This window comes from Leptinotarsa decemlineata, unplaced genomic scaffold (assembly GCF_025532065.1).
Source record: "Leptinotarsa decemlineata unplaced genomic scaffold, Ldec_3_MD MMD2_tig00026299_RagTag_RagTag, whole genome shotgun sequence".
In the NCBI taxonomy this organism is placed as follows: domain Eukaryota; kingdom Metazoa; phylum Arthropoda; class Insecta; order Coleoptera; family Chrysomelidae; genus Leptinotarsa; species Leptinotarsa decemlineata.
The window spans coordinates 2,848,421-2,875,671 of record NW_027412676.1 but is presented as its reverse complement, the minus strand read 5'-3'; the positions used below and the strand labels follow the sequence as shown (position 1 = coordinate 2,875,671).

The 27,251-nt window shown below is 34.2% G+C and overlaps 2 protein-coding genes across 6 annotated transcripts in view; one reads left to right on the top strand and one right to left on the bottom strand.

Annotated features, from left to right (window-relative positions):
- LOC111509010 (nucleolar protein 4) overlaps positions 1-27,251 on the bottom strand; it is a 363,566-nt gene that overhangs the window by 173,623 nt on the left and 162,692 nt on the right. For all 3 annotated transcript variants that reach the window (XM_074180686.1, XM_074180685.1, XM_074180687.1), the window contains exons 3-4: positions 12,826-12,957; positions 8,351-8,609 (exon numbers count right to left, since the gene is read on the bottom strand). In XM_074180686.1, coding sequence (XP_074036787.1) covers positions 8,351-8,609; positions 12,826-12,957 — 391 coding nt within the window. The remainder of the gene's footprint in view (positions 1-8,350; positions 8,610-12,825; positions 12,958-27,251) is intronic.
- On the top strand, positions 3,046-6,335 carry LOC111513072 (uncharacterized). Of its 3 annotated transcripts, XR_012466901.1 has the most exons (5): positions 3,046-3,438; positions 4,025-4,114; positions 4,171-5,117; positions 5,181-6,036; positions 6,091-6,335. XR_012466901.1 is itself a non-coding variant. In XM_074180688.1 (4 exons), the coding sequence occupies exons 3-4, from the start codon at positions 5,899-5,901 to the stop codon at positions 6,304-6,306; spliced, it is 354 nt and encodes a 117-aa protein (XP_074036789.1). In that variant the 5' UTR covers positions 3,056-3,438; positions 4,025-4,114; positions 4,171-5,898; the 3' UTR covers positions 6,307-6,335. The 3 variants fall into 3 exon arrangements, 1 of the variants encoding a protein (XP_074036789.1); XM_074180688.1 differs by having other exon boundaries at positions 3,056-3,438; positions 4,171-6,036; XR_012466900.1 differs by lacking the exon at positions 3,046-3,438 and adding an exon at positions 3,736-3,930 and having other exon boundaries at positions 4,171-6,036.

Sequence of the window (27,251 nt, the reverse complement as noted above, 5' to 3'; positions counted from 1 at the left end):
ACATTCAGACTCAAGAAGCTCACATGCAATCAAGAGAGTACATATTTGAGCCCTGTTTCAGCTTTCTCATAGACTTCATCCCAGGAATCGCCTTCAAATAAAAGTGTTGTATCGTTTGCGTAGGATACCATTCTGCCATTGATATTATGAAGATTACAAAAGTTGTTAATGTAGATCAAAAATAAAATAGGGCCCAGCACTGTCCCCTGGGGCACACCCATGTTGACAGGTAGTGGATCGCTGAGGGTACTGTTTATTTTAACCTTTTGATTTCTATCAGATATATAGTTTTTGAATAAGTCTAAAGTAATACCTCCAACTCCTACAGTTTCTGAACATAAGACAATACATTGATAATGAAAGCCTAAAAACTAAAAAATGACTAATAGCTTTTTCACTAATTCGGACTTCCATTGTCTAATATATAAAATGATTTGAAATCCCTGAAACAACTAAAAAGGAGAATTAAAAATGAATAGCTGAAAATAACAATTATATTAAGCAAAAATAACCTGAAATGAAAGAATAGTGAAATAAAATACAAGTTACAATACAAGTAACAACAAGTTATTTTTGTTTAATATAATTATTATTTTCAGCTATTCATTTTTGATTCTCCTTTTTAGTTGTTTCGGGGATTTCAAATCATTTTATATGTATATTAGACAATGGAAGTCCGAATTAGTGAAATTCATCGTGAAACATTGTCAATCACCTTCAAACAGACTAATAGCTTCATTAAACATTTTTAGATATCCCCATCAGGGTAAAGGGATTAGAGAATACAGGATTATTTCACATGAAACATATTCGCCGGTGGATAAAATAGAAAAGTCATCTGGGTGAAACCGTTTACATTAAATGGAAAGTAGCTTAAAATCGGATTACACCTCCAACAGAAGGGATTCATAATGTGCGTCCTTCGCACGACTCGATACGTATTTCCAATATGTTCATGAAATTCTCGGCGTTCATGGCCATTGTTTGGTTATCGCAGGTGGCGAAGACTTATTTTATGTCGCGTAATGAACACCGCGGAAGGTTTTGTCATAAAATGATTAGGATAATGCATGGATCGATAATACATGCATGTCTGCTGATTTGCGATATGCTTGTTGTCGGCGACGGATCAAAATTAACAAAGCGAACATTTTTAACAATGGGATTTTTGGCGCATCACAAGGAAATAGATAAGAGATATTACAATTAATTACAAGTTTTTATTTGACTTAAATGTTTATATGCTCGGCATTCTTGGATTATTATTTTTTTCAGTTGCTCTATTGAGTCAGGTTGCGTCTCACAAACAACAGATTTAAGGTGGCCCCAGAGGAAGAAATTAAAAGGAGATAGGTCCGGGGGTATAAGAGGCCATTCAATAGTACCTCTTTATCCAATCGGTTGATTGATTAGCATCCTGTTGAAAATGTAATACATTTCTCTGATTCTCTAATTCATGAACTATCAGAGGTTCAATAGATCTTTCTATCATGTGAGCATACATTTCGCCATTTGAATTTTCTTATATAAATGATGGACCAATAAGTGCAACTCCCAATATACCAGCCCCAACATTAACTTTTACGGGATATTGCGTATGCCCTTATCTAAATAGTCGTGAGTTCTCGTCACTCCAGTAACGTTTATTTGCCTGTCCATTTAGATGAAAAATGTACGCGTCACTAAATCAAATATGTTTTTTGTACAACAGTCATCAAAAGTGACATTTTTAATGGTTGTCAAGAGTATTAAAAGATGATGTTTACAAAGTAGCGTGTTGAAAATATGTTTATCATTATTTTTTTTCTACCAAATAGCAATAAACAAAACATAATTATTCTATTTTCAAGGAAGTTTTATTATGAACAATAGATGTATATACAATTGAATTCTGTTACAAATGTATTATATACATTAATAACATTAGTATTATTATTATTTATGAACATTAATATGAAAAGTACAATTAGAACAACTGCTGATATTAATACCTTGCGATGTTGAAGAGCCTTGTAATATATTTGACTAGGTGACTTGACAATTTCATAGGCATCAACATTTAATTCTTGAAGGAAGAGGGCGATGCTGTAACGCTGGAGCTAATGGTTGGAATTCTCTTTCTCTTCCGTTATATTTGCTCCTAATTCTGCTAGCAAAGAAACAGAAGACCTTCTGAAACAGTGACCTGAATATTCTTTTGGTTCCAGGAGGTTCAGAAACTCAGCAATGGTAGAGAGCATTTTCCAACTAGGTTGGCACTGCATTTATAATTTGAGTATTTCGGAAAAAAACGTTGATGATTGATAACAGAAGGGCGTAATGCAGCGTATTTATTAAAATAGTCAATGTTTTTAAAAAATACAAAAAGAACGACCTATTTTCTTTTTTGTATTTGTAATTTGACCAATTAATGATTTATCCATTAATTTAATGTCTTCTATTAATAAATGGGACAGCTCTCCACGCCAGCAGGCTCTCCATATATTCCGAAAATAGTAGCAACTTTTATCATCAAATATTTTTGATCTGCCGCCTTATTTATAAACCTCTGGGCTTGTTCAAACGTAAGAGTTTTTGATTTTTGGGGCCTATAACTTTCATTTTCCCGCTCAAAATATTTGCTTGTATTAACACCATTTTTAAAGAGAGCACTCGACTTTATCGTTGAAAACTTGCTCCACAAAGTAGACGAGTTCCATATTTTTAAATTATCTTCTAGATAGGCTAAGAAATCGGTTTCGCTGAAATTCACATTGACGTTTTTAAATCTACACCAGCTGAGAAAATTAGAATATGCAATGTCGTACTGTTGAGTCGATTTTTTTGGTAACAATTCAATTGAAGCTCTTTTTGCAGCCTCTTCAGTAGGTATCGTCAGGAACACAGAATTCCTCACTATTGTTCTTCATTATGCAAAACATTAAACACCAGTAAGAACCTTAAGAGGAATCCATGCCCACTTGAAACGTATTTTACTTATAGTTTCTCAACCAGTTATCCGATTTAGTTTTTCGAATTTTTGAAAAGAAAAAAAATTATCCCAACTTAATTGTTTTGAAATCATGGAAAATGAGAGTTACCCTCTAGTGAATATAGTTTTTTTGAAATTAAGTACATTTTCAAATCATCACATTTTAAATGAAAACTGTGAGAAGTAAAATAGAAAATGCATTTACGGCAACCAGTTCGTGGCGCCCTCTGATCACCCGACAATCTCTTCCCTGATCGCAAATGCAACGGCAAACGGCGTGCGGATTTTTATTTATGGGCTGCTATTCGTTCATTGTGAATTTCTCCTTCATGGTTTTTGAATTCGGAACTTGCTTTTTGGTGTGATTTTGGGAAAGGAAGGCTAGACGCTGCGAAAGGAAAACGATAGTACACAAGTGAGAAAAGACGTAGTCGTAGAAACATCGGAAAGAAATCGTTAATTAAGAGGTAAGTGCTTTTAACTATTCAATTGATAAGTTTCATCTCGCCATTTTGGGAAATTTGAGCGACATCATTTTATATGATTTTAGATTTTATATTCTTATTTTTTATACAATGATATAATGAAATTATCGATTGTTAATAATAATTACGTTTATCCATAATTCAACGTTATAAGTATAAAATAAATATAGATCTATTTCCAAACAAGTGATATCGTTGAGAAAGTTACACCTTTTTTATTAGGAATATTTCATATTATATTTTCGACAATGAAATAATTGATTATTTAGAGGTATTGCTATGTGTGAATCGGATTCGTAGATTATTATTTGTCAAAAATTGAAAACCTTGTATGTAAGTAACCTGTAGTAGGAGGATGTAGAAAAATAATTACTTCGTTGTTTTCTCTAGGAAAAAGTCAACCACCGACAACTCTAATAACAGCGAGGAATCCATTTCCCCTTTTCCAAATAGATTTGTTCAAGTTTCGGGAAGGTAATCCATTAAAACATGAAACATACCTAGTAGTACTTTTTTGTGAATACGCCAGCATACGAACCAGAAGATTAACTAAACATTTATTTTTCAGTGATGATGTTCGTCCAATGTGTAGTAAAGATGTCTCTGCCGTAGCTTCACCCATTGAAATTGTGGAAACCACTGTCAATACTTCCCAGAGGTAGAAATATATTCGTTCTGATCTTTTTCATATGAACCTACATATTTTTTTTTCAGTTTGTATACAGGTGTATCTCTACAGGGGCGACGTTTGGCAGATATTGGATATTTATTACAGCAAATCGCAGAAATATCGAAGCATCCACCATTCGATTGTACATTCAGTGATATGTATCCAATTCATGAATATAAAATAGGTTTGAAAACCAAAATCAGTTTTGTATGCAAAATGTGCAATATTGAAAGAACCATTCATCTCATAGAAGAAACCGATGGGGAAATGGACATAAATAGCGTTTTAGCGTTGGCCACGTTTAAACCGGAAGTGGATACTCTACAATCAACGGGATGCTCTGTTTTGAATGTGCCGTTTATGAGTAACTCTACTTATCAGCAACACCACGAAAATGTAGCTGATATCATTGAAGAGACTGCTTGGAAGGTCATGAAGGAAGCAGGTCAAGAAGAGGCTCGAATAGCTCAAGAACAAGGAGAGGTCGAGGAAAGCGGTATTCCAATGATTACTGTTGTAGCTGACGGGGTTTGGAGTAAAAGATCATACTCCGTAAATTATAATGCATCTTCAGGCGTAGTAGGTAGTCAGTTGCTGAGTGCACCGAATATATCATTATTATATTCTTATTTTACAGGCCTGTTTAGTTGGTGCTAGAACGAAAAAAATGTTATTCCTGGGCGTTAGAAATAAGTTTTGTGCCGTGTGCTCGCGTTCCGCAGTACATGAGCATATTATTTTACCTGAACACAAATGCTACAAAATTGGAGTGAATCATCAACCAATATGGAATCCGATATCATAGTTGAGGGTTTCAAACGGAGCATGGAAATGCATGGTTTAAAATTCCACAAATTGATTGGAGATGGTGATAGCAGTGTTCATCAAAAACTACTGGAAGCTCGACCTTATGGAACACTTATGATACAAAAAATTGAGTGTCGCAATCATTTTATGAGGAATTTTTCGAAGAAAATCCGAGAAATTTGTGGTATTTATTTATTTATTCATTCTGACAATAAAATGAAGATAATAATCATAATTCAATTTACAGATAGGAAGCGAAGTAATTAAAAAAATTTGCTAGTACCTCGAGGCCTAAGGAAACTAGTTGAAAGCAATGCCCGTAGACTACGCACTTCAATAAAATCTGCTACGATGTTCAGGATTAAAAAAAAACTTCGTTGGTCCAAAAAGTTGAGAACCTATGCAAAGATCTCAAGAATGTCCCATCACATGTATTTGGACAGCATGAAAGATGTCAGGAGTTATCATATTTCAAGTGTTCTCCAAGATTAGATGGAGTTGATCATATACCCAGCATGAGAGCATGTGGTCTATTGGACGATATTGAAGTTTGTATTAACCGCTTAGTTTTCAATGCGGCCAGCTTAATAGCGGACCTGGATACCAATATCGCTGAACAATACAACAGCATCATCTGCAAGTTTGTTGGAGGTAAAAAGAATAAACTATTCTCGATAAAGATCGTATGGGACACGTTGTAAAGCTGCTGCTATTTCATTCAACTCTGATGGGGACTATTATATAATGTTGTTGAAAAACACAAAGTTCCATTTTATACCAAAAGATATGTAGAAAAGATGAAAAGGAGACGCCAACTTTAGAAAATCACGAGACGCAAAAATAACGACCTTCCACCAAAATTTAAGAAGAAATATGCTCTGCCAGATAAGGATTACGGCAATCCTTTATGGCAACAGGAGAGAAGTATTCGCTTAACAACTTCACATTTTGGTGACATTTGCAAGATGCGAAAAACAACATCTTGTGTCAATAAGGTGAAAAACTTACTTTATGCCACCTTCAGAGGAAACGAAAACACCAAGTATGGAAGAGAACATGAGCCATTCGCAATTAGACAACTAGAGAATGATTTTGATGTCAAAGTAATACTTTCTTTAATGATACACAAGAGTAAATATTATTTTTTTTTGTCACAGGTTGAACCTTGTGGGATGTTCATTGATGAATACGACTATATTTTTGGAGCCAGTCCTGATGGGTTGATAGAAGATGACGCCATTGTTGAGGTGAAGTGCCCTAAAGCTGCGTCAAAAATGCACCCCAAAGAAGCAATCGAGCAAAAAATCATAATTATCACTATCAAGTACAAGGACAGCTACACATTACTCAGCGTTCCCTGTGTTATTTTGTAATTTGGACTCCGTTGGAAATTTTAGTTGAAAAGGTGAGTTTTAGTAACATACCTATAACAATCTGTGATATCAAAACGATAAATTGGTTTTCATCCATGTTTTAACTGCCTTCAATAACTCACCCCAATCAAAAAATATTTCTGATTATACATATTAAAATTATAGGCTGAGCACTTTATGTATTAATTCTGTTTTATATTCCATGACCTTATAAAATTTATAGGAATTTTTTTAGATTATCAAAGACGATTCATTATGGACGAATAAAATGAAACCAAAGTTGGAAAATTTTTACAACAGTTGCCTCCTGTCCGAATTGATAGATCCTAGATACCCGAGGAAATTCGAAATTCGCAATCCACCACGCCAGTAAACATACCGTTGAAAAGTCTAGTTCACAAATGCTTTTTGGGTCAAAACTTTTTGCCGGCTCCTAAAAGTATGGTTGAAGTGTCATTCGATTCAGATTTTTTTTCTGTTTGATAATATAGGTGCATTTTCGAAACTAGAAGGAATTTTATTACGACCAATGTAGGACAACCTTTGTTGAAGATGAAATGATTCTGGCAATAGCCTCATGATAATAATAGAATAATAAAACATCGTTCACCATTGAAAATATTTAAACGATTAATTAATCTCCAAACGTAAAACAATTACGCTCCGTCTATGGAGTTTGCCGTGCCCCCTCTGTAGTGTGTGTATTCGAGTCGCAACAACATTAACTTGTCGATTTGCGTAATGAATATATCCATCAAGATAGAAGGAGGCGTCCCTTGTTCAGTATGTCTGTGATTGTAAAAATAGGACCGCCTACCATATTCTCAGACATTTACCGTTAGATGCAGTTCGAGGGTCCAGTTGCAAGTATGGAGCGCTCTTAAATGTGACTTCAAATAAAACGCTTGAGCTGTAAACAATACTATTTGTTGGTAACCAGGTAATTCGGCGACACGGCCACTTCTCAGCAAATGCGATAACATGAAAATACTATCAAGAGATGTCAAAATGTGTTTTAGAAGAAATATTAACTTTATCTATTTTATTATGAAAACAGGACAATTGTACAAAAAACTTTGTATGATATTTGTGTTAAAAGTAAGTTTTATTTAGACCGTGACTCACAAAATAAAACCTTACTTTTACCACTCATATCATAAATAGCTATTATGAGCCGAGGTTCTGAGATAATTCTAGCTGTCATGATTTCACAAATCTCAAATTTTTGTGTCGGGGTCATCGTCACCAAGTTCTTGAAAGATTTGAATTTTATTTAGATGAAATTTATGTAATTTAAGTACTTTCCTTACAGATTCGCGGGATAATCTGGTTGCTGTAGCTGCCTGACTAGTCGATAAAGTATGATTCATTGCAAACTGTCGAAATACTTCAATATTCATTGTTTCGTCCAGTAATTTTGTTTGACTCCTTTTTTATTTGTTACAGTACCAGTTCCTTCAAATTTTACTACTAGTTGGCGAATGTACAAGTGACTTACATTTCTCTCCGGGTGCATTTCCATATTATTCAAGTGGTAAGCAAATGAGCGCAATTACTAATAACAATTTACTTATTTGTACGCGGCTACCAGTTAATAGGGAACAGAGAAAGGTAAGCTACCGATCAACTGCATATTGTGTATGTTGCATACTTCCGATTAGACTATGAATTGTTTGACAACCAAGACAGTCAAATTCAAAGAAATAATTATGTTTTATAATATAATAATAATGAATCATAGTCATAAACATTTTTTTACTGCAACCTTATTAGTACACGTTCACATATATATTTTATTTGTTAAAATCTGGTTATCAAATTGGTAAAGATCAATCTCACTTGGAATCCTCTACTGATGGAGTAAAATAGATAGAAAATACATTTGTTTGGCATTTTGAGAGATATATTTTTATCGATTCTCAAGGAAAATTTCATATTTCATCTTTCATCGCATCGCAGAAATCAGAGAGCGACACTTTTTTCGGATCCCGAAACTTTTAATCACGATCGGCGTGACGAACCCCTCGCCTCCCCGTGCACTTACCTCCGTTCTTCGCCCCGTAATACCCGCTGCCCTCCTGTTGGACGTGACACGCAGTAGGCATCGCCGGCACTTGAGGGGCGGCTTGGGAATTTGCAGTCCCTGTTTGATGTACCGCTGCCGGGGGCAGGGTGGGACTCGGACTGGGGGTCGGCAACACTGACGTGGGCGACGGCGACCGAGGATGCTTCTGACATTCCGTACAGCCCAGCAGGAAACGAGTGACGGCTTCTCGCGGCAGGAACGCGTACGTCTCCGTTATCTGCGAGGAAAAGTAAATACAATAAAATAAACATTCAAATGGCTTTTTTGGTATTGTGCGGTGGTCAGTCTTCTGGGCTGCTTTATCTGACAACACGTTTCGCGACTCTGTTTGACAGATCAAATGGAAACAAAGAGGATGGTTGCGACGCCTTGTATGTTTGGCGGAAATAAAATCTAACTCGAGCGCTCTCAGAATATCATCAACATTTTATTGCAATATTTACCCAAACATTTAGGGTTTAGGTACAAAAGTTCAAAAAGGTATTGCAACTTCATAACAAGTTCTGACAATATTGAACGAAAGTGATTTTTTGTGGAAGAAATCAGTTTTTATCAAGTTTCTTTGGGTATTTTCACCGTTCGAAACGTTAAAATAAGGATGCGTATAATTTCTTACATTTTTCTTAATAGGCAAAATTATAAAATGAAAGTTACTGATAAATTGTGAGAATAGTATATTACGTACCAAGTAGGATAAGCCTTATCATCGAGTTGCGTACTATACGTTTTCTACGACTGACCGTAGAAAGGAATGGTACAAAATATTTGTTTGAGACTATGTTGGTGACAATATTTTCTACAAATTACTTCATTTGGGTTCATTTTTGTTATAATTATGTACATTTATAGTTACATTATTACAATTATTTAATGATATTCCGTCGTCAATGTGGGAGGAAGACGGTCTTATTCCGTTTTGTTGTAAATTTGATACAGTGGAAATACAAATGTTTTCAATACTATTTATGAGTACATTTGATGTGTTTCTCATGGATGCCACAGAATTATCTACATAACTTTCGGCCACGGTCTGACTTTTCCAGCCAGCATGGCGCTTTAATGCCTTTATGTCACCCCCTCCATCAACTAGGATGGTTGCAGATGATCTTCTGAAGCAGTGTTCAATATATGTTTCTGGATTTTCCAAATGTAAAACTTTGGCAATAATTTTTGTTTGGTCAGCCAACTTATTAAATCCAACAACCTAATTAGTGCATTTCCCATTTTGATAGTTCGAAAAAAATTGGTAGTTGTCAACATTTTTTGGTCTCAAGTTCATGTACTTTTTACAAATGTTTTTGTTTTAGTTTTTTGTGTCTGGTACATAACTTTAACATTATCTATTTGCATATCTTTCAGTTCTTTTTTTTCGGCATGCTCTAGAAATAGCAATAATCATTGCAACCTAGAAATAAATTTAAATTGTTAAATCATTTCATGTAAAAAACTTCCGGCAGCAGAATTTGAGGCTAAATTTTACTTTATGGGATACTCACGGATTTTCGCGATTTCTTCAGGGATGATACTAGATGATGATAGGAATTCAGAAAACTTTTAATTTTTTTTCGGACTATTATTTTTCGAGATATAGCCTGTCAAAGTTTGTATGACGTCAAATTTTATCTTCTTTTAAAAGTAATAAACGATTGCAATTCACATATTTTTTATTTAACACCTCTTTCCATATCATCGCACCTTTTTTCATCCCGTTTCAATCATATATTGCCTCGTTTCCTGAAATTAAAATGAAATTCCATAATTTGTCAGGTGCACACATCGACTTTATGGGATACTCATGGATGTTCGCGATTTTTTCAGGGATGATACTAGATGATGGTAGGAATTCAGAACACTTTTTATTTTTAGTCAAACTCTATTAGTTTTCGAAATATAGCCTGTCAAAGTTTGTATGACGTCATATTTTACCTTATTTTAAAAGCAATAAACGATTGCAATTCACATATTTTTTTATTTAACACAACTTTTTTCATATCATAGCACGTTTTTCTATCCCGTTTCAGTCACTTATTGCCTCGTTTTCTGAAACTAGAATAAAATTCCATAATTTGTCAGGTGCACTCACCGACATAACCTATAACCTGATTTAGAGGCGTCTGGCAAATGAAATATGATTGACTGTTGGCTGGTGAGGTTGAATAATTCAGTTTTAACCTTTATGTTGTGTGTTAGTATTTCGAAAATTGTTGCAAAAATTTCATAAAAAAATAATAGAAGGAAAAAAGCGGAGTTGTGTTACCTTCGAGAATAAATATTTGCCATCTGGAGCTTCTTTAATGAATTGATTTATTTTTCGTCGACGATTTCTTCAGTTTATAGCCATCAGATTTGTGTTTTAGAATAGCACGTAATTTAGAATATTTGCTGATACCCACATTTTTCTTGATATTCAGGGTACTTCTCAGCATTGAGTAAATTGCCCATAATGACGATGCTTACAAAGTTTTTGCTGAATCTTCCAAATAAACGAGAAAAACGTTTTCAGAAGACGATATTATGTTTTTCTTCTCTCCAACTCATAAAATTTTCAAAATTATATTCGTATTTTTCTCTTGATTTTGCTGGCAGCAAATTATTCATCGTAATATTTGCTTTTTTCGTAATATCTGGTGAGATAGCACAAATTTCTTGATCGTTATTACTCATTTTGAATTTTTACCAGATACTGTATGACAACTCATAATTGAAACAAATGGTTGTTGATACACGATTCATTACCAACCCACAAACTGTTTAACAATAAATTCACTAAAAATATGTTTATTTCGATTTTACAAAGAATTTGGAGAGAAAATTCACTGATTTTGGCTTTTAGACAGTTGAATGTATTCATGAGATCATATTTATCAGAGTAAATGTTACATATCTCATAATTTCAAAAAATTTACGGAATTGGCTGCCATTAATTTAGAATACACGTGTATTCTAAATGAGCCATTACCTCACTGCTGTCAAACGCGTTGATTAGTAGGGAGTAGAAAAATACTTTGAATCAACGCACTAACTTATCATAATGAACTGAAAGGTTTGCCCTTCTTCACCTGTATAAAATTCCTTTCATATTTTTTTCGATTGTGGAAGGTGAAAATACCCAAAGAAGTTTCGACAATGATGTAAACTCCTCAGTTCAAGAGTAATTTTAGCAGAGTTAATATTATGATAAAGAATATCTTATCGTAAGATTCTCGTAGCTACTAGTAATAACAACATCTTCAGAATATCAGGGTCGAAGAGACCCACATACTTTTGACCTAACCTAACCCTAGGTTGTTCGAAACAGTAGCCACTTCGTTTCGTTGTCATTAGTTTCTGTCGAAATTGTATTCTTGATCAATTGCGTTAAAAATAAACGTCGCTGTCATATTTTAAAGATAATGTTGTCTATTGATGACACGATATTAGAATGTCGATATTTAGAACACGTCATCAAGGCTAGATGTCAAAAATAAATTTAGTGATATTTGCAAAAGGGCCCTTTTTTGAGCAAGCATAAGGATGCATTACTAAATATATATATTACCTAGTATATTTATTGGAAAAATATTAGCTTGAAAAATTGACATAGGTTCGAGAATTTTGGGATGTTGGATTGTTTTCTGAAGGAGTTAAAATGAGCCAATTTGAATCGACACTATTAAAATTGGCAACATAGAATATTTTTCTTAGAGACTACTTTGAAATTGGACTTTGATATAAGTTTTTGCCTTGAACTAGAATCACAATAACATTATCATTACTGTTATCTATCACTATTGATAGCAAGCTTTTATTTAACTTGTTTTGTAGGTATGTAAGTATGGCAGTTCGTGTCATATCTAGCAACTGGACATTTGGACAAACATTAACACATTTACAGTTATACAAAAAACAATAGCAAAAGTTAATTTTTCATTTATTGTTTACTACTAAAATGAAAAATCCGAACATATAAATTTTAACTTCCACAAATTCCAACGGAAAAAATTAGATACATTAGATACATAGACTGTACTGCTCTAGATTTACAAGAATTGCAATTCAAATGTTTCCAAGCAAATATTTTCAACTTCAAAATTTGACAGTCAGTTAGTCAAAACTTGTTTCAAAACATGAAAAACATTTCAACGTGATTGATAAGTTCAACACATTATTAGAATGACTGACTTTATTTCGAGTGATTAACCCGTTCAGTTAGTTTTAAAACTAGGTAAAACATCATGTACTAGGTACATTTGAAGAATAGGACCCCGAAACGACCAAAATGATACCTAACCCATCCAAAAATTGCTTTTGAAATTATGTAATGAATAATATTTGCTGTTGTATGCAGCCTTAGATACTACTCAACTATCATTTTAAAAAAACTGTTTTTCCGTTTCTTTTTCTACCGCCAATTGAAAAAGGGATTGTTACATAAAACTCAAAGAATTACTTACTGTACGATATGTCCTTTTCTGACCAGCATGTTTTCCAGGACGTCCTTCTAAATCGACATGGACATTATAGATGATATCAAAGAAGTTTTCTACTACAGCCACTTTTCTATAGACAGGTTCTCCAGTTGAATTCTGAAAAAAAAAGAAAAATCCCTGTACACTTCATTGATATTTAACCATTTTATTTACTTCATTGTCGATGTCAAATGAGACTTAATGAAACGATGTTTACTCGTGATGCAGTGTTTGGAACCTATGGTGTAGTAATGAATATTACTGGAGTTTTTTCCAACACCAAACCGTTATTTTAACAGCCCGACACGTATTTCGATTACCAAGTGACCATCTTCAAGAGGAAAATTAAATATCTCATGAAGATAATCACTTGGTGATCAAAATACGTGTCTAGGTGTTAAAATAACGGTTTGGTGTTGGGAAAAAACTCCAGTAATATATTCAAAACGATTTTTGTTTGGGTAGGTAATCATGAATTTTCACAAACTAGTCATCAATCACACATATTAATCTATTGGAAACACTTTCCCTCACCACAACAAAATACCTATTGCCTCTCGAAACGCGTTTCGCTCACCAAGTTAGCATCATCAGAATGTAATAGCCTTACATCTCCCCGCCCGCTGCAGACGGGCGTACAATTCAACGCGCCGAGCGAATACGCAATGCCTCATAAACGACAATGTAATTCAAGATCCGTACAACGTTCGCATCTACGCATAATTTGCAGTTCGTTCGATTGTATGCCTGTCTACACTGAGTCTTATGAGACAATGCAGATGTGCAAATACGCTCGCGAAACACCTGGTACTCAGACGGGCCAAAAATCGAACATAGACGAAAGCACATGCTAAAAGTCCTATACTTTACGAAAGTTGAAATATATTGTGCAAGGATAAATTTATATTTCTATCCGCTCGGTCGATATACATCCGTCTTTCGAGTGGAAGTGTTTGCAATCTTATAGTGTGCGAAGAATATCCATTCGAGGTCCAAAGTGAGGTCCAGGCTACATTATAGTCATTGATCAACACAAAAGTGACATCAAGAATGGTCCAGGATACCTGAACACTGAGGAACGAAAAAGCTGATGAGTGCGCACAAATGGTTTATCAGGTACATTATATTGGCCCTGAACCAGCTATTAAGGTAATGAAATATATGGCAGGCGAACAGATCAAGAAATGAGATACATGAAACACAAAGAGTACTGGGAACACACACAAGATACCTTTCATAGAGGGACTGTTTCAGGAAAGAACTGAAGATTTGCTTGAACACAGCAGTGATTGATTCACAATAATCACGGTGCTTGTTTAATGGACATTGTCCATTAAAAATACTCCTGAATAACGGAGATCTTAGTTGTAAGAAGTGCAACAGAGGGATACAGACAGGTCGTTATGTTTCATGCGAATAAAAAACACTGGATCACAGAAGACAAACAATTTATAGACAACCTAAATTGTGTCCAAAATAATATAACAAACTTTCACAAACTAGTACACGAAACAATATTGTTGGGATGGGAAGAAAAAAACAATAAACGCATGAGGCTACAGTGTTTGCCGAAGACTTGGGAGAGATGCCAAGTAGCAAAACACCTAGTCTGAAAAGCAGATTCACTAACTTCCACATTATATGTTTGTCTTTATATCAATCGAACAAACGAAGAATATTCTTGGAATAAAGGATCGAATAACATATGAAAGTCTAGTGGCACCTCATTTGAACTACACTATACTTGCTTGGGGTAGAATTTTCCAAACCCATATTCAACGATTAAAAAACCTTTTGAAGCGATTTTTCAAAGCGATTCTGCATACACCTAGTACATATTCATCTGAGAAACTATACTGACAACTTCAACTCTTTGACATGAGACAAACATACTTCTTTAGTGTAGGTCTCTATATGTTCAAACATCATACACGAATCAATATTTCTTCAAGTCGATATAACACCAGGACAAATAACTTATATCATGTTCCCCACATGAAAAAAACAATAGAACAGAGAAGTTTAACTTATTTGAGACCAGTTATTAAAAATTAATCACTGCGAAATATTTCAACTCTGGAATTTTTGAAAAAGTTAAAATTTCAGTTAAAAGATTATATATTGGCACATAGAACTACTGTGAAAAATGTAATACAAAAATAATTGAAAAATACACCTTTTAATATGTATTTTGAATATAATAACAGTAAAATTGAATATAATAACAGTTATTTTTTATACATTTGACTTATCTCTTATAATTTCAACTTACCACTGTACTGTTCATTTCAAATTTTTGAATAAGCTCTGTTCTATTTGAATAACCCTGTGAGTTCTAAGTTGATATTTCAACAACACATCTATTTTGTGAATCATCCGATAATGATATATTTATAAACGTATCTTATTGTTAAATTATATATGTATTTGATATGTTCTCTCACATACAGTGCTCAGAAACTACTATGGAGTTTCTGGCACTCGTGAGTATATTGCCAACGTTTGACTGACCTGTTATTTGTCAAATGAACTTTATTATTATTATTTTTATTACAATATATCAATGAAACAATTCTCATTTTCTTGAGTTCCCAAAATAATTGACTCCAAAATATAATGAAATTTCGACAAATTTTCGGTAAAATCCTATATTTGTTCCTAATTTTCGAGTGACCATATACAACAGTAAGGTATATGATCACGTAGAATAGACTCATCTAGTATATCCTCAATATACGTAAAAAGTGAATACAGAGCCAACCTTGTCTGGCTATCTCCAGAACAGGCTTATATGGAGCAGAGAAAACTACTGACTGACACTGAAAGTTGAAATATTCTGGGAATAACCCCTGGCCGAATGCTTCAACCACCTTATACTTCCTAATCCCGATAAGGAAAAAAGGGGTCCTCTGGAAGGAGTAAATTCTAAGAGCAGACAACTGTTGGTTCAATCATAGATCGAAAACAACTTAAGGTTTTGGTGAGGATGTACACAGTCGCAGACTCAGAACAGGAATATCAACCTGCCTAGGGACCTATATGATCGTATTTCAGTTAATTGATATATGTGTGGTGGGACGGGTGGCTCAACAAATTGTATCTGGACTTCACTATCATGTGTTTGCCGATATCGCAATAGAATATTCCTCCATTCTTTATTATCTTCGTTCGCAAAAATAAGAAATTTTCACGAACTTTCGGTAAATTCCTGTATTTGGGAAGTACCGCGTACTTAAAACAACAACGGTAATATATAGTCGGGTCGAATGGACTTGTCTCATACGTGCCTAAAAAGCCTCTCGGCCGGAGAAAAAGTAAATTTCCCCATCACTCTGCGAAGTTGACCTCCACTCCTACGTAATACCGCACCCTTACTATGGGCCGCAGGGGAGCCGGTGGTGGGCGGTCGAGTGGGCCGTAAGGCCGGATATTCCGGAGGTCTGCAGGGTTCAGGATGATTCGGCACAACTTCGGAGAGCATTCAGCTGGGGGTAACTGGGGATATAAAACCGACGACGCAGAGGGGTGTGGGTGGCTGAAAGAGCCCTCCCGCACCCCAGCGGTGCAGCTCGCCGGCTCCGATACGACCTTTCCTGCACAAAGGAAAAATATTCTCTCCCTCGGCCATGCCGCCGGGTCTGTTACTATGGTTTTAGCAGGTGAAAATTGCCGGAAAAATCTAGAGATTGTATACATTAGAGTAGAAACTGTTCATAGTCTGAAATATGTAAAGCAGTGGAAGCTTCGCAATTTCACGAATTTGCTTGAAAGCGTACAGGAAAATTATAATTATAACGATCCAGAGTGTCACTTTCATCTCCTATCAATATAGTAGTAGAGTAAATGACTCGTGAACTAATTCAACGAATAGGGTGAAAATCATTGTACATCACATTTTTCTAAATTTGACATATGAACTGATACCTGTCAAAATTGTTGCAGATCTCAAATCGAATACTTTAGAACAGATTAGTTTTTAGGAAAATTCCGAAGAACAGCGGAAACCTTCTTTCCAAAAAAATAATTTGTGAGTAAAAAATAGGGTAAATTTTCGTTATGTGAACACCCGGCGATTTTGAAAAAATTTTTGACTGTACTTACGTATTTTGATGCGTAGATTATGAATCCGAAAGAAAAAAGCGGCGCTCTCCCTTATTTAAAAAGTTACGGCCCTTCAAAGTTCAGAAAAGGGCAACTTTTCAGCCTTCTTTTTCACTAAATAAACTATTTAAAAACACAAGCATCTATTCACTAGGTCACCTTTACACCTTATTCTTCCTTCTTTAACACTTTTCACTTCAATAATCAACATTTTTCTTATAAAAATGTACGGAGCTGCTTTTTGGTTACATATCACTCTATTTTACGTTTTTAAGGTTAATGATATGGTTGGTACGACTGATGCAGTCCATATTCCTGAAGTAATTCAAATGTTTTTTACCTTCATTCTTTAGATCGTAAATTGGTTTTTGGTGGTGTATTACGAATTTGAAATAGTAGGCGACGGCAAATACCAACCGCTTTTTTCTGAAATGTCACTAGTAACTAACCTAAAAATAGAATAATGTCACCAGGAGAAGCATTCGTTTTTAAATTAAGTTTTTTAAAGGAAAAATGTTGATTATTGAAGTGAAAAGTGTTAAAGAAGGAGGAATAAGGTGTAAAGGTGACCTAGTGAATAAATGCTTGTGTTTTTAAATAGTTTATTTAGTGAAAAAGAAGGCTGAAAAGTTGCCCTTTTCTGAACTTTGAAGGGCCGTAACTTTTTAAATAAGGGAGAGCGCCGCTTTTTTCTTTCGGATTCGTAATCTACGCATCAAAATACGTAAGTACAGTCAAAAATTTTTTCAAAATCGCCGGGTGTCCACATAACGAAAATTTACCAAAAATAGTTTCTTTCCAATTCAAACGAAATTCCTCTGGCTGAGATTAATTTAACTAAGTATATGACTGTTTTCACGAACTCTCTTCGTAACAAGAGAAGAAGTAACAGATAGTGATAATTTTATATAAAAATGAGTCTTTAAAATTATCCAAGAAGGTGTTGCTGAGGAGTTGAGGACAACTGTTTTCGCCCAAAAGTTCTAGAGGTCCATCATGAATTGTTACTTCTCCATGTATGAATAATCTTTCATATATTCCGTTATGAGGCGTTCCTATGAATTATATTTGTTTCAATTTTATAGCGAATCTTTGAGAGCAGTTTTTTCGAATGTGATTTTTATAAAGTTTTTATCATCGTAGTTATTTTCTTTCCCCCTTTTTTTGAAGATTTCCCACATTTTTCGTTTGATGATGGAGAAGCCGAAAGCCAAAAAATGTTTTTCCATCACCATAACAGTCCTGTTTGAAAGAATGGACATTTGCGTTTTTGAAAGAAATTTCTGTGCTTGATGTACATCAGATCTTTGTAAAGATTTTAAGTCAATAATTCTAGACAATTGAGAATAAATACTTCTGGACTTCATCATAAGTTTTTTCATTTCTAGGGAATAATTGAATAAAAGATGTTCTCAGTCGCCTTTTCTATAGATTGTCAAATGTGTGAAGAAGTTTCTAAATTTCGATGTGATCCTGACCACTATTTTTTGATGGCATTTGATCATTCAATAATGAGACCCGAATGTTCATGATTTTCGTAAGTTTGATTTCTTTTGAAAATTTTATAATCTCTCTTGATGAAGAAAAAAGAATTGAAACTTTCTGTTTTTCACCAATTTTATTTGTAACTAACGTTACTGCGGTTTCGTCCTATAAGGACATTTTCAAACATATACATTAATGTTTCAATTATCTTCAATTCATTATGATTTCCTACCACGTAGTAACGGCTACATCCATCAATATTTCCTGACATTGGACCTACATTGAAAATAAACGATACCGACTGGTTTGCCACTAAGATTTTGATTCAATGAAATGAATGTATTGCTTTTTGTGGAAAAATCAGTTTTTTATTAATAATATACTCGTATTTTAGAATCAACAACGGCTTGTTACTTCAAAAAGTTTCGTTTAATAAAAAAATCGAGCTCCGATACATCAACCAAGGATCTATTACGCACTTGGTACCTATACTGTGATATATTGATCTCAATATGGAATTTACCATTTCAGTAATAAATACAAATCGCACATCCTGATATCGTTGGGCAACTATCAATAGCCGCGTACAGAATCATCAGATATCTTCTCGTATACCTCACCATCCTGACGAAGATGCAGTGAACCGGCTCAAGACTTCAAGTACTTATTTGTTCCTGTCTTGTCTTGGGTTCGGTGGCCGGTCGACACCCGGGCTTTGAGCTACTCAACAACTACAACTACTCCTAAGACCCCTTCCGGCCCCTCTCGTCACATCGAGTGAACCCTCTTGGATGACCATCAGAATATCCCTCCGCTTTATGTGCGAAATTTTATGCATAGGCGCACGTTCGATTACAAATTTACGTTTGAGATTCATTTAACTCCCATCAAAAACGTCACAATGTTCATTATGTATGATGTATTTCATCAGTTCGGACTTCCATTGTCTAATATAATATAAATTGATTTGATAACCCTGAAAAAATCGAAAAAGATTAACCAACAATAACAATTTTATTAAACAAAAAACTGAAATTACAAATAAATAACATACAACAACAACCGAACAAATAAAAATTGAAATATTAATAAAAACTGAAAAAAAATTGAACAAATTAAAAATATCATTAAAAAAAAATGAAAAAATAAAAATTTAAAGATTTCAAACCTAGTTATGTCACAACGTTTCGATTGTTAGTATCCACAATCGTCTTCGGGTGATAACTGGACTTATTCCTCCGGATTTGTTTCCCATTTAGTGTCGGTCCTCTTCCTCCTTAATAGTCCTCAAGTGGGAAACATCTGTATATCGAAAACCCACTCACACAGGACAGTATCTGAACCAGAAATCCAACCACCATCAATCGACTAAGAGAGGAATCATCAAGACTCCACTGGACCGTGCTTTTGGACTCTGCAATACAAAGGAAGGTCTCGAAATAGAACTAGGCATCGTAAAAAATGACCTTCAACGGAATGGTTACTCCAAAGGCCTTAGCTAGAAGACAGCAAGAACTCCACAAGGAAGAGAAGCCGCCACAACCAGTACTTGTACTTCCCTACATCAGAGGATTATCGGAAAGGATAATACGGATTGGGTCCAAGTATAACATCAGGACCTACCTCAGATTTGGGAACACTATCCGTAGCAGCCTCACGACAACCAGGCCACCAAACGCAGACTGCGATTCCAAGAATTGCATTTACCGGATACCCTGCGAGTGCGGAGAATCATACATCGGTGAAACTAAGAGGCCATTGAAAGGTATCATTGCTGAGCACAAAAAACACACACAGCGAGGAGAAAGCAGCAAATCCGGAATAGCAGAGCATGTTTGGACTCATCAACACAACATCAATAAAAATAAATTTTGGCAAAGATGTGAAATATTTGAGAAGAAGAATTGAATCTCATTTGAAATAGGATTAGCACTTTACTTACCGAAACTTTTTGAAAAAATCGCTGCCAAATTTGAATTACTTTCTTGAAATAAATCAAAATAATGTTTATTTACCACTTAATAGTTAACAATTCCTTCGATTGAACTGACTTGCACTAGTGCAGTGACTAATCGTTTTTTGAATTTCACTAGTTCGGACTTCCATTCTCTACTATATAAAATGATTTGAAATCCCTGAAACAACTAAAAAAGAAGAATTGAAAATGAATAGCTGAAAATAACAATTATATTAACCAAAATAAACCTGAAATGAAATAATATTAGTGAAATAAAATACAAGTAAAAGTAGAACAATTGACTAAATTAAAATAAAGAAATGAAAAAAGAAAATAAAAATAAAAAGTGGAGAGATTCCAAGTCACGTTAGTTCACGACGTTTTGATTGTTAGTATCTACAATCGTCTTCGGGTGATAACTGGACTGATTTCTCAGAGAGATGACTATTTATAGGTCGTTCGAGTACTTTCACTTATCCCCGCTTTCCATTTTCCGCTTCACTTGTTCCGTGGGAGATGACCGTTTTGGCGGGAGTTGGCCATTTTTCGCTTGATGATGGGTTTCCATATGTTGCGTCTTTCTACGCTGGCTTGGCTGAATACGTTGTTGGACAACATGTATGCGGCTTCCTTGAATTTTCTCCTAAACCAATGTTCCTCTCTGTGCACTTACTGTGCACTGTCCACTTACATTCGACATATACAGTATGAAAACAGGAATGATACGGATATTAAGTTTAATAGTTTCTAGAAGTATATAATGAAGTTAGTTTTGTAATAGTGTACGTAATATTGTATATTTTTAAAAATAAACAAAAGACAAAAAAGGTAATATTCATCTTGAAACTTGTCGGACATAACAAAAAGTAACGTTGCGTTTTTTGGTATTGAGGTTGATAATCAAACGATTAGAAATCCATTGTTCTGAAATTATCCCAAAGTTAATAACTCTATTTTATAATTAGATATCGATTTCGAATGAAAATCGAAAAATAAACTCAATTTCGCCATATGGTATCTATGAAATGATACGGAAATGTATTATTGGTCTCTAAAGAATGATATCTTGTTGCCCATTGCATTTTTGTATGATTATGAAATATGATTTGGAGTTTTAAAGAAAATAAAAATAAATCAATTCTTATTGGTATTTGGACACTATTTTGATGCAAGGCTGTTTAATGCTCTGGTAAATCATATTAGACATTACTACATATGAACGATTTTTCAAAAATATGAGAGATTTCTCGTTAGAAAAATGGTAATATTGACTTGAATAATTTTGGATTAAAGGACAACTCTTTTAAAGTCACGTATAGAGAGATGAATGTGTTTTATTGTATATTTATAATACGAATATAGAATCATGATATTAGTTCCGAGAAATCAAGAAAATTTATTTAGTTGAATGAAACTCTTTTATGAATGAACTATTTGTTGCCCTCGGCTTCGCCCTCGTAGAATTTGGTTTGTCACATCAAGTTTCGATACAATACTTGTTCATGAACCCAAAACTTCAGGTTTCCAACTTCAAAACTGACCAAATTCAATACGATCTTCAAATTCCTATTTTTCCCCCTTGGGGGTCGAAATTCTTGATTCTCTTTCTTGATGCTTATTTACGCTATACAAAGAACCTACCTGCACATTTCAAGATTCTAAGTTCAGTAGCTTCTGTTGTACAATAATATAAGAGTGTCAGTCAACCAATAGGTGTGAAAAACAAAGTCTATCAATATTGAATACTTAAAACGACAATCGTATCAATTTTTATATGAATTTGACAGATATTCTAAAATGTGCATAGTAAAAAAGTAACCAATTTAATTGTATTTATGGCTCGCTATTTTGCATATAGTGGCTACCGCATAAGAGGTAGATATATGCTATCGCGAACTATTTGAAATAAACAATCTCACGTTACATTATCTTCATGTAACTCCAACAGTATAGGCAGCGCACGCCAAGATAGCTCTCAGGGAGCAAGAATTTTTCCGACTTACTTAATACTTATCGTTATATTATGATCAAAATGACACAAATCCTTTGTAATTTGTAGCCTATATGTTATTCTGATGTATAAGCTGTAATTACTAAAGTTTCATCTAAATTCGTTCAGTGGTTTAGGCGTGAAAGAGCCACAAACATACATACATTTACCCTTCCTCACATTTATTATTATAGTATAGAAGTCACAGTATGGAGTTTTCAGTTAAAATTTGAAGCTGGAAAAATTTTTTTTTCGTAATTATGCGATTTCAGATAAATTATCATTCTAAATACTTTTATGGGATATTATACAGGGTGTTCCTTAAACACATGCTAATATTTAAGGAGGTAATTCTTAGACCCATTTTAAGGAAAAAACGTCCTATGGACGTATGTCCTAAACGCCTTAACTTTTGAGATACAGGGTGGCAAATTTTTCAAAAATAATCAGTTTTTTAATAATAACTGAGATAATTTTGTAGACACCTTTGGCATATTTGGTACATATGTTCCATGCTTCAAGACGCATTTTCTGATGTACAATTTTCTTAATTTTCTCTGCCAGTGGCGTACGTACGAGTTTTGAAATGTATATTTTTGGCGAAAAAAATACTACGCCACTGCTTTATCTTGAATTAAAAATTATTTTTAAAATCTCCATACATTTTTGAGCACATTTGATTTGTTGGGTTTTCTTTGTCCAACGCATGGTTTTCGCTCAAAAAATCAAAAATCGCTTTACTTAAGGATAAATTCCTTAAAAATTTGATGCGGTATCGTGCATCGACTGAAAGCAAACTAAGAGATCAGATTTGTTGCAAAATAATTGAGGATCTAAAAGGTATTTGTTTGTTGTCAGATGCACTGTTCTCAATTAAAATTACGTCATAACGCAGCACCGCTTAATAATTTTTGAAAACATAAATTTAGTTATCCTGGAATAAAAGACGTGTAACAGAATTTATTTACTGCACCTCTTGGAAATATGGAGTTTGTCGATATGTGATTTCTTTTAAAGATTAAAAGCAGAAAAAACAGCGTACCCACCATAGCAATAAAAAACGAATTCTCTGTATGTACAAACGCCAGTGCTAATATTGATGTTGGTTTAAAGTAAGGTGTTGGTGTTAAAAACTGTCACAGTGCGTTTTGATTGATTTTGAAGTGTTATTGAAGTTATTTTGGTAGTCCGCTGTTTTTCTGAATATCAGTAAATATGGTAAATTATACGAATGCGGAAATGGCGCAAATGCATTACGTATATGGCCTTGCCGATGGTAATGCAACAGAAGCCAGGCGCATTTATCAGAAAATATATCCTAATCGTGCCTTACCAGATAGCCGAACCTTTTCAAATATTCATCGTCGACTTGGGGAAACTGGTGGTTTCAAGAAAGGGACTCCGGAAGGTAGACCTCGTGTAGTAAGAACTCCTGAAATTGAGGAAGCGGTGCTGCAAGAAATTGAGGAACATCCTGAGACGAGTAAGAGGAAGATCGCTAGAACTCTGGATATTTGTCATCAAATTGTTTGGCGTATTTTGGTTGATTTTTTGTTATACCCATACCATATTTCAAGAGTGCAGGCATTACTCCCCAGAGATTTTCCACAGCGTGTGAACTTCAGTCAGTGGTATCTATAAAGTATTGCACTAAATCCGCAGTTTGAGACACAAATTTTGTTCACAGACGAAGCAAATTTTTCTCGGAATTTCCATAACAATCATGTGTGGGCTGAAGAAAATCCCCATGCAATAACCGAAACCCATTTCCAACACCAATTTTCGGTTAATGTATGGGCAGGAATTATAGGTGCCAATAGGCCCATTTTTTCTACCAGGACGCCTTGATGTTCGTTCTTATTTACACTTTCTCGAAGAAGACTTACCTGGGTTATTGGAAGATGTGCCACTTGCGTTAAAGAATCGAATATGGTGGTACATGCACGATGGCACCCCTGCTCATTTCAGTGTAATTGTCCGAAACCATTTAAATACAGTTAATCCTAATCGTTGGATAGGTCGCGGAGGACCTCAGCAATGGCCAGCAAGATCCCCCGATCTCAACAGTTTAGATTTTTTTTATGGGGTCACCTTAAAACTCTTATGTATAAAACTCCCGTTAATACTTTAGAAGATTTAAGAGAGCGAATAGTTGCCTCGTGTGAAACTAAACGAAATACGCCGGGAATATTTGAACGGGTGCCTAATTCCATGCGTAGAAGGGCGGAAGCATGCATACTAAGTGCAGGTGGCCACTTCCAATTTTTATAAACAGTTTTGGTATTATTACTAATTAACAAATTTGTGCTATTCGTTTAGTCTTACCTACTGTCACAAAATAAAATAAAACTCGTTTTTGTGAAAAATTTATTTTTTTGCAGATTATGTTTTCAAATATTATTAGGGAATTGGTAATGCGTTATGAAGCAATTTTCAGATTCTCAATCATTTTAGAATTGATCTAATTTCTTAATTTGCTTTCTGTCGATTTTTATTTTTTTGAGTGAAAATCATGCGTCGGACAAAGAAATACCAAAAGATCAAATTTTCTCAAAAATGAATGAGGATTTTGGAAATGATTTTATTTTGAAAAGAAAGCATTGGCGCAGTATTTTTTCCCCAAAAATATTCAATGCGAAACCCGTAGGGATGCCACTGTTTGAAAAAATACAAATTTGTGTACATCAGAAAATGCGCCTTGAGGCATGGAACATATGTACCAAATATGCCAAAGATGTCTACAAAATTATCTCAGTTATTATTAAAAAAACTGATTATTTTTGAAAACTTTGCCACCCTGTATCTCAAAAGTTGAGGCGTTTAGGACATACACCCATAGGAAGTTTTTTTCTTAAAATGGGTCTAAGAATTACCTCCTTAAATATTAGCATGTGTTTAAGGAACACCCTGTATAACTACGCCCATGGGTCCGAACCACCGTTGGCACTTGACAGTAACATTCGCGACTAATATGGCCTGCTGCGATGCTACGATGGACGATATATGAAACTCTGGCTAAAGCGGCAATTATCGGTGATTACAAAGAAGGGAAACGTTTAGAGAGACCGTTATCGATTGTACCCGAAAGCACGCCTCTAATTGAGGCATCAGACTTCACAGCCACGACTATTTCGATATTGTACGAGTTTCCCTCGATCAGAAAGGAGAGAAAAAAATCATTTTTAATGGTATATGGTGTTTTTATAGGGGATGTTTAGACGCAAGGTCTTTTCAGAACGAAATGTCACGTCGAAAACAGCTGTTAATGTATATGTCTATAATAACTACAAGAGATTAGTCTGTATCATGTTAAGGAGAAAAAAAAAGAGTATTATTCGTCAGTCATAAAAGGATAAGTTCATGAATTGAAGGGGTTATATTTTTAGGAGTGATTAATTTTGGGAAAGTTTTTTGCTTTCTACAACTCCATCTTGATACAAAAAAATGTGGAAATCTTCCAAAGAGAGGAAGGAAGTAATCAATTTGAAAATAAGTAACTCTATACTTGGATGTGTAGATCATGCAAATAAGTAACTTTCAGACACAAACTGGAAGAAAGCCCTCCTAAAACAGCTACTTTCATATAAACATTGAATTACACGAAAGAAAAAAATTCTTTCGAAACAAATACTTTTATATGAATACTGAATTATACAGAAGATACTTTTTTTCTCTACTCAGTTTGTATTCCAAACGTTCGTTATGGAATGAAATCAGATATCATTCACAGGAGTTCTATTTTAAATGAATGGTAACAAATTGCACTATCACCCACTATCATCCTCACTGGTAGACATCGATGTATATATATATATATATATATATATATATATATATATATATATATATATATATATATATATATATATATATATATACTTGGGAATTTCTTTGGGTGAACAGCAGAACGGAAGTGTACTCTTATAACACAAGTTATTCCAATATTTCGATAAATTTATTATCATCTTCAGGGAAAAGCTACAAATGTTTTATGGTGATAATACAATATGAAAAAGTTTTTTTTATTTTAACAATGATATAAAAATTTTTTATACAACTTACTGTTAGTGAGGTTGGCCGTGTCGAAAAGAATGTTATATCTAAACAATTGAAACATGTCAATACAATAAAATAGTCATCAAGTTAAACGAGGTAGACACCTCACTGGATACAAAGAAGAATAATGAATTAAAACTTTTAATAAAAATCGTTATTTGTTTTAAAATTATGGGAATACCGGTAAACGCCATGTGCATTCAGAAACAAGAGAGAGAGGCACAAGACAGTTGACATATTGAAAATGACAGTTGTCATGTCATTATATTATAAAGGTGTGTTAGTTTGTAAATGATAACAATCTGGAACACAAAGGGAACTGATTATGGAACAAGTGTGATCAGAGACATCTGCTGTTCTGTAAGTAGATAAATGAGAGAAAATCCACAAAATCAAATATATTAATTAATTAACAAAATCCTCCGTGGTCTTGAGGAATGGAATGAAGAATATTTAATCAAAATAAACCCTGCCTTAGGGAGGTTGGAAGTTTTGTTGAAACAAAATCAAATATTATGAATTTATATTGGAGAAGAGAACCCAGAATTATTGTTCATTTGGAAATTATGTAAATTTTTATCAATGTCTAATAAGAAGGCATAGATTAGACATTGATAAAAATTTACATAATTTCCAAATGAACAATAATTCTGGGTTCTCTTCTCCAATATAAATTCATAATATTTGATTTTGTTTCAACAAAACTTCCAACCTCCCTAAGGCAGGGTTTTATTTTGATTAAATATTCTTCATTCCATTCCTCAAGACCACGGAGGATTTTGTTAATTAATTAATATATTTGATTTTGTGGATTTTCTCTCA